This window comes from Alexandromys fortis, unplaced genomic scaffold (genome assembly GCF_014885135.2).
Source record: "Alexandromys fortis isolate MF-2015 unplaced genomic scaffold, M_Fortis_MF-2015_v1.1 scaffold_0, whole genome shotgun sequence".
Classification (NCBI taxonomy): Eukaryota; Metazoa; Chordata; class Mammalia; order Rodentia; family Cricetidae; genus Alexandromys; species Alexandromys fortis.
In genome coordinates, this window is record NW_026067949.1 from 1,998,311 (window position 1) to 2,006,961 (window position 8,651).

The following is an 8,651-nucleotide window of genomic DNA, read 5'->3' on the forward strand; positions in this document are numbered from 1 at the left end:
GCAGGAAAAAGTTCCTGGGGTGATGATTGAGAATGCCACTGATTTATGAGTATATGAGTATTACTGATTTCCATTAGGGTCATTTTATTGTTGTTTTTGTATTTTAGAATAGCTGTACTTGGTTTGGCCCTTGGTCCCTGGAATACCCTGTATCAGCTTCTTGACCACCTAAGCAATGTTGTCTATGGTTTCCCTCTTCTGGAGTGGGCCTTACGTCAAATCAGTTACTGATTGGTTACACCCATGAAATTTGTTCGTCCATTCCACTAGTGTGTCTTAAAGTCAAGGCCCTATTGTAGATCAAAGAATTTGTGATTGCGTTGGTGTTTATATTTCTCCTTTTGTAGTATGAAGAATACACCCCTGTACCTAAGACAATAGCAAGTTAGTGTGAAGGTTCTCTGTAAAAGCCAGCGCAACTTCTCCGCATTTAATAATTTGCATGAAGTGGTCATTACCAATAAGCATAGGTACTGTCTTCAATAATGGCACCTTGCTGTTAGTTTATGGAGCACAGTCTACAGTCTTAGCAGCAGTCTGTGTTGTTTGGAGGTTCCCATGGGACCTCTTTGGCCAACAATCAGTTGTTCAACAATCAACATGTAACCCAGCCTTGGTTTTGGAAGCTTCATTTGGTGATAAGAACTGGCCAGTTGAAACTTTGTCTCTCCCAATTAATGGGTGATTTAATTTAGATCACTGTATACACTTATATATTTTAGGAAGTTTCTACTGTATTAGGTTTCTGTACTACTCCTCAAATGGCCCTTAATTTTACCTGTCACTTTATATATTCCTTCCATCTTCCCCTCTTCCCTCCCTTCACCACTTAATCATTCTGTTCTATTTGCCTCCCATCAGCTGACGTCTATCTGTTCTATTTGTCAATCCTATGGTTGTACCTTCCCTACAATCTAAGTCTCTTACTTTATACCTACCCTCTGTGGTTCTACAGATAGTAGCGGTTACAAAGATAATCTTTGTTTCAATCTGAAAAAATTGTTTAATGGCATAAGCAATAGACAATGGGATTTGGAATCAAGATCTCTCTAAGCTTGTGCTGCTTCATGAGAAATATATTGTGATGGAAGTCAGCATCTGACAGTGGGAAAGTATCCCTGTGGCCAAAGTGTATGAGGGAAAATGATGTGTAGCAATATGGAAATAGGTTTCCAGCTGTAATAGAAAACTGAGCTGGGCTTTTGAGATGCCTAGATGTAAGAAGAATCCTTTAGACCCATCCTTAATGAAACTCTGAGTTTTAAGTTTTTGTAGCTCTTCCAGGAAGACACATGAACTTGGAAGAACATCTTTATTAAACTCAGGCAGTATTAGGGAAAGACTAAACCCATCAGTAAGCCATCTGCATGATAACCAACACTCTTGGGAGCCACAGAGAAAGCTGCCCAGGTCCCCACTGTAATGCATCAGCAGAGAGAGAAGTTATCAGCAACATTTTGTATTATGCCTTGTCACAACTAAATTCAAGGATTTTTCTTTCCTTGAAGGAAATGCAGTTGTGTTTCCATGGTTACCTCTCATTACAAGAGGAAACAAAATGGGGAAATATTTTAACATTCTGAGGGGAAGAGGTTTCCAAACTAGAGTTGTAGTTTGTGTCAAGCCATCAATCAACAATGAAGGCAAAATAGAGAAATTCTTAGATCCTTGATTTTATTTGAAAAAAAAAATCCTATACACTGTAGGAATGAAATTTCGAGAGGAAATCTTCCAGACATGAAAGCAAGCAGAAAGAGAAAGTTATATAATCAAGAAACCAGCATCCCATAACATAAAATACAAAGAGAAATACCTGTTTGAATTGTGTGGCAAGCCTGTGGAGAATAACCCAGAAAAAAAGAAAGACATATCTACACTCTCCCTAGAAGAGACAGAAAAAGTGGAAATTCTCCTGTGTCTTTGCTCTTATGAAAGAGAGTTTCACAGTTTTATTATATTTATGAATGGGATAATTGAAGGTTGTGGTGGCTTAAGCTTCTGTGTTTGAATATTTGGTTTCTAGTGGGTGAAACTGGGGAGGATTAGGAGCAGTGGCTTTGTTGAGGGCGGTGTGTCACTGGGGTGGACTTTAGTGTTTCAAAAACCTAGGCATTTCCAGTTAGCTCTCTTTGCTTCCCGCTTGTCAATTAGAAGTCAGGTGTCAGCCACTGCCACAACACCATGTCTGCCCACCTACTACTGGGCTTCTCACCATGCTCTAATGCTTTGACCCTGTGAGCCCCAGTAAACTTGCTGCTATTAGTTGTCTTGACCATGCTGCCTCATCACAGCAATAGGAAAGTAGTTAAAACAAAGATCTATGCGAAGAAAACTCAAAAAAGAGCACAATGTAACAGGAATCGCAGTGGCGATCGGAGTCTTACTAAAGCGCAGTCATGTCTATTATGTCCTATAACGGAGGGGCCGTCATGGCCATGAAGCGAAAGGACTGTGTGGCCATCGCCGCGGACAGGCGTTTCGGGATCCAGGCCCAGATGGTGACCACAGACTTCCAGAAGATCTTTCCCATGGGTGACAGGCTGTACATAGGCTTGGCCGGGCTGGCCACCGACGTCCAGACAGTTGCCCAGCGCCTCAAGTTCCGGCTGAACCTGTATGAGCTGAAGGAAGGTCGGCAGATCAAGCCCTACACCCTCATGAGCATGGTGGCCAACCTCTTGTATGAGAAACGGTTTGGTCCCTACTACACAGAGCCTGTCATTGCCGGGTTGGATCCGAAGACCTTTAAGCCCTTCATTTGCTCTCTAGACCTCATTGGCTGCCCCATGGTAACTGACAACTTTGTGGTCAGTGGTACCTGCTCCGAACAGATGTATGGGATGTGCGAGTCTCTCTGGGAGCCCAACATGGATCCAGAACACCTGTTTGAGACCATTTCCCAAGCCATGCTGAACGCCGTGGACCGGGATGCTGTCTCGGGCATGGGCGTCATTGTCCACATCATCGAAAAGGACAAGATCACCACCAGGACACTGAAGGCCCGGATGGACTAACCCTGCGCTCTGGTCCTGGTTTCCTTTTGTTATTTTTCTTTTTAATAAAATTGCTTCTCTTTCAAAAAAAAAAAAAGAGCACAATGTAAGTGGTATAAATAGTATCGTACATATTTAAAAAATGTGTCAGAGTGGTCAACATTATGTGCGAATTATTTTTTCATTGCTATTATATAGGTAAACTTATGTAAAGCACATTATATATACTTACAACACTTGTGTATAAAAACATAAAATATACATCTATCTCTATCTATATATATCCATTTCTATCTATATCTATCTATATACTGATATATATATATATATATATATATATATATATATGTAACAATGAGAAGGATGAGAAAGAGGAGGAAGAGAGGCATGAGAAGAAGAAGATGAGAAACACAATTATGAAAACAAGGATGGCGAGGAAGAGGTCACTAATGTGAAGAAAGAGGGGTGATCACAAGGAGGAGAATGGTGATATATAAAATGGAGAAGCAGGTTACACATATCCTATTCAGAAACTCCAGAAAGAATAGAAACACTAAATAATAGTTCTTTTTGGAGAATGAGAATTGGGAGTGGAATACATTAGGATTTTTAGTATCATTTGACTTTTTAGAATTAGAGGCATGTCAACTTTTACAAGAATACAGTTTAACAAAACAGCGCAAGAGAAGCCACAACCAATTAAACCAGCAACTCCACCTTGCCTCAGAGGACACACTGAAAAGCTCTGATCTTAGACAATTTCAATGTGCTTTGAAAATAAGTCACTTTAAAGTACAGGCCGCCTTGCAGATGACAGGGCATTTTATGTCTTATGAAAAGCACATATCACTCTTGTGTGGTTCCACATGACTTTGTCTACACTGATGCTCTGTGTCCTTCAGCCCCTTTCAATGACAAACACCTGCTCATTTCTCAAAAGAATACTAAAACTACATCCCACTAATGGAAGAATTAATTATTCTGTCCCTTAGGCCTCCCATCACACATATGCTGTGTCTTTGTCATAGTGCCTCCACCCTCTGGCGCCATTAGTCACTGACCTGTTTGTCTTCCCTGATGAACTGTGAGCCTACTCACAGAGTAAGGGGCATGTTTTATTCATGCCCATGACCTTGCTATTTGCCACTGAATTAGGCACCCAATACTCTTCAATCTATACCTGCCTAATTAATTAGCTGGATCACAGCTCAGGAAAGGTGGGGCAGGCAGGCATCATTATCTTCCTTTGGCAGGTGAGGGCAGAGTCTCAGAGAACTGAGCGCCTTGCAGATGGTTGCAAAGTTAGCAGTTTGCTCCTTGGCAGAGTTCATTTTTTATGCATATACAACTCGGAGGTGGTTGTTTATCATGAAGTTATCATACCAATTAGTAGGTACAAAACCATGATTAAGTCAGACGACAGAATTGATGCTGGCCTTTCACTTCTTCACAGCTAAGCAGCTAAGCAGCATAGGGTCCCTTTGCAGGGTTGGCCCTGAGGAGGCTTGAGGCATCTCAATGCTGGGGACTCTTCCATTCCTACTCTTGGGTCCCATAGGACTCCCAGCCTAGGATAAGATTTGCCTACTTCTCAGGGCCCCGGGCTTCAGACTGACAATGAATGGAAATGTGATTCTCTGACATGAGGACTTTCAGGGAGGCTAAAATCACAAAGGTACATTATAAAAATTCTGCTAAAGAAAAATCCCAGGTGTTAGTAAGAAACAAAACACACTATGCATTGTGAGGTCGTGATAATAATGCTTCACAGATGGCCTGGGCTTTGCACATTCTCTCTGTGAGTCTGTGATGCTTATTTATAAAACCGGGAGCTCTAAATAAAGTTTCAAAAAGCAGGTGTGATTGCAGCTGCTCAAGGGCTGATACTCAACAAATGTTAATGGAATGATTACGAACTTAATACAAGTAGCAATAAAAAGATTTTCCCAAGCACCCACCTAAGCCTTAAATAAGGTATAATTTCCATGCCAAATATTTCAAAATAATTAATCCCACATGACTTCGTTTTGATTTTCATAGGTATTGCTAAGTCTTCTCATTGAGAAACAAATTGTCTAAACTGAACCTGCGTTGAAGTATTTCTGCTTTGTCTGTCATCCCAACAAGAGTACAGAATCTTCAAGATTTTATTGATTTCCATATTCTTTCTCCCCCATTAAAATCAAAAGACTTAGCACAATTTCATATGTATTATAACCACAGGGAGTTCCCAGGACCATTTGAGTCAAATGGTGCATACTAATGAAACCCTAATGTGCAGAACAATTTGCAAAAAATACAACGTTGGGTAACTTGCCAGGCAAATTTCATTTAATGTTTCTATCCCTAGAATAACCTGGATATTAATAACTACTTTACTAATAACTGCAGCTTTTAGTAACAATTTATCTACAGGTAGTTTAGCAAAGATGTTTAGTAAATACTGTCTACATCTCTTCTTGTAGTATATAAATTCAGAACTAAGAAAAACTCCGGATTATAATAGTAAGATGTAATGTTTGGCCTATAGAATAAGTGTTAAGCTATCATAGGGAGAACAAGGAAAGACTTCCATGGTATAAATCTATATAACCCGAGTTGTATAGAGTTATTCACAGTGAATCCACACTCCAAATGTTCTCTTCTACTCCAGTAATCTAGTGTTCAGTCTTTTAGTTTCAATTAAGGGAATAATTAAAGTTTGTCACTCATTTTTCCAATTCCCACTTTTTAACTTAAGACATATATCTAATTATGCAATATGTAGTATGCAAGCTGATGCATATAATCATCTTCTTTAGTTTACTATCTTTTAAGTATATTTTTTCACATCTCATGAAGTTACTTCATTATATTTATCTTTTCTCTTGGGAACAAATAGCCATAGAGTTTCTCATAGAATTAAATTTCTGAACATTCTAATATTCTAATATTTTTGTCACATGATATGCCCATTTGGAGGCATGTATATTATTATAGAAAATATTTGCTTCCAATACTACTGATTTGCATTGAAACTAGCCCAATAATATTTATTAGATTAAAAAGTTGATACATTTTAGTGCAAAGTTAAAAATGATTCTCCAGACAGAATGCCTATATCAGGGCAGAACTTAGCTAGGCAGGAAAAACTAAACTGAATGCTGGGAGAAAGAAGGGTGGTGTCAGAGAAAAGCCATGGAGCCACCAGAGATAAACACTGGGAACTTTACCCAGTAAACTACAGCCACGTGGCAATATATAGATTAATAAAAAATGGATTAAATAAATATAACAGTTAAACAATAAGAAGCTAGAGCTAATGGGCCAAGCAGTAATTTAATTAATACTGTTTCTGTGTGATTATTTCAGGTCTAAGCTAGCCGGGCAGCTGGGAACCAACAAGCAGCCTCCTCCCACTACATTTATTCTACTACATTACCTGTTCTAAAAAATAATAATTATTGATATAGTTAATTTCAACTATGTGTGGGTCTCAAAACTGAACCAAAATAACTCAGTAGATGACAGAACATAAAAATTAACACTAGGATCTAACAAGGCTCAGGAATTTCTCCACAATTGCCAGAGAAGAGATGCTTCAATAATGTTTTGCTACCTTAAATATTCCATGCTCACCTCCTTTAAGAGATTAATAAAATAAAAAGCATCATTCATTGAATAGTTTAACTTCGTTAAGCATTATTTTAAAATTTAAATTTATGTTTTTGGGGTTTTTTGTTGAGATTATATTGTGATCCTATTATTTCCACCTTCCCATTTTTACCTCCAAAACCTTTCATATGCCCCTCTTTGCTCTCATTTAAATTCATAGCCTTTATTTCTTTAATGTGTTACAAGGATATAAAATAATTTTAGCATTATTTTAATATTTGTGTTACAATGATGTAATGAAAATCACATTTAATTAACAAAAGAGGAATTATTTCATCTATAATGCTAATGTTACTTAAGTAGTCCACATAAAACATTGCTTCTATCACTAGCCTTGGCTATTTTGTCTTTCTATTTCAAGGCATCTAAGCACAATTTACTTCTAAACCATTGAGTTACATGAGATCAGAAATCAGTCATGAGGTAATCAAAGTTTATGGTATATGAACGTTTCCATTCTTGTATCCTATAAGGCACAATGAATGGCAAAAAATCAAGTCATTATTTTGGACCAAATAATAAAAATCAGTAGAAATAATTCAAATTTAAATATGCTAATGCTTGGTCTAAGGTTTCACAGAAAAAATATGAGAAACCTAAGAGGCACTCAGGTGCAAGCAAAACTATAGTAAGAAAAATAAAAAGTAATTAGTCATTTTGTATGGACACTGGCTAAATTTCTTTTTCCACTTGTTTTATATTATTTTAACATATACTATAATCTTAGATATAAAAAATAATACATGGTTGTATTCCAAAATTAAAATCACCTATTGAAAGTTTATCTCACTCTTGGATTCCCTTAAAAATTCAGTAAGTCAATTATTTATGCTGCAGTTGTAAATGTACCTATCAGAGATCCTGATAAGAAATTCAGCAAAAGCAAACATCTAGCTTTCAAATACTTTGCGGATACATCCAAGCATGATATGTGTTAGGGTACTCTAAATTCAGGTAGGTATACTGTCAGCTCTGAAATTTAGATTTGGAGATGAAACCAAGATATCTATTTGTATTTCACCACAAAATTTATGAAATATCTATTTGTATTTTGCCACAAAATCACATCCTAACATTACTTCATGTGAATATTGATGTCTATGTGTTATTTTACTCAATGATAAAAATGAAGCAAAACTTTTATCTTCTTAAAAGTATTAAGATTTCTTAGGCCAGATAACATAGTAACTTGGTCCACACTGTGGATCTAATTTTCAAGTGAAAAAAAAATAGAGATCCAATGGAAGATGCACGTAATTTTCTAAAATAGAGGCCACTCGGCCTTGCCTTAAAACAGTGGTTCTCAACCTTCCTATTGCCAAAAACTTTTAATACAGTTCCTCATTTTGTGGTGACCCTACAACCATAAAATTATTTTTGCTGCTACTTCATTGCTCTAATTTTGTGACTGTGATGAATCATAATATAAATATCTGTGTTTTCTAATGGTCTTTGGTGACCTCTCTGAAAGGGTCGCTTGATCCCTAAAATGATTGGTGACCCACAGGTTAAGAACCACTGCCTTAAAATAAGAAGAGAGTGTCATCTGTTAACAGAGAAGCAAACTCCTTCCCAAGGTGTCAAGATAATCTCAAGTCTGCCGCTTGAGATTATCTTGACACCTCTGGAAAGCAGTGTGGAGGTTTCTCAGGAAATTCGAGATCAACCTACCCATGGACCCAGCAATACCACTCTTGGGAATATACCCAAGAGAGGCCTTATCATACAACAAAAGTATATGCTCTACTATGTTCATAGCAGCATTGTTTCTAATAGCCAGAACCTGGAAACAACCTAGATGCCCTTCAATTGAAGAATGGATGAAGAAAGTATGGAATATATACATATTAGAGTACTACTCAGCAGTAAAAAACAAGGACTTCTTGAAGTTTGCAGGCAAATGGATGGAAATAGAAAACACTATCCTGAGTGAGGTAAGCCAGACCCAAAAAGAGGAACATGGGATGTACTCACTCATATTTGGTTTCTAGCCATAAATAAAGG

General features: G+C 37.5%; 1 protein-coding gene across 1 annotated transcript; it reads left to right on the forward strand.

Moving 5' to 3' along the window:
* Positions 1 to 2,359: 2,359 nt before the first annotated feature.
* LOC126506421 (proteasome subunit beta type-3-like) lies at positions 2,360 to 3,082 on the forward strand. The gene has a single exon (XM_050149981.1). The coding sequence runs from the start codon at positions 2,397 to 2,399 to the stop codon at positions 3,012 to 3,014; it is 618 nt and encodes a 205-aa protein (XP_050005938.1). The 5' UTR covers positions 2,360 to 2,396; the 3' UTR covers positions 3,015 to 3,082.
* Positions 3,083 to 8,651: the final 5,569 nt, after the last annotated feature.

What these genes read in the sequence shown, in the direction of transcription:
- LOC126506421 (XM_050149981.1), top strand. Translation starts at nt 2,397, where the DNA reads ATGTCTATTATGTCCTATAACGGAGGGGCCGTCATGGCCATGAAGCGA.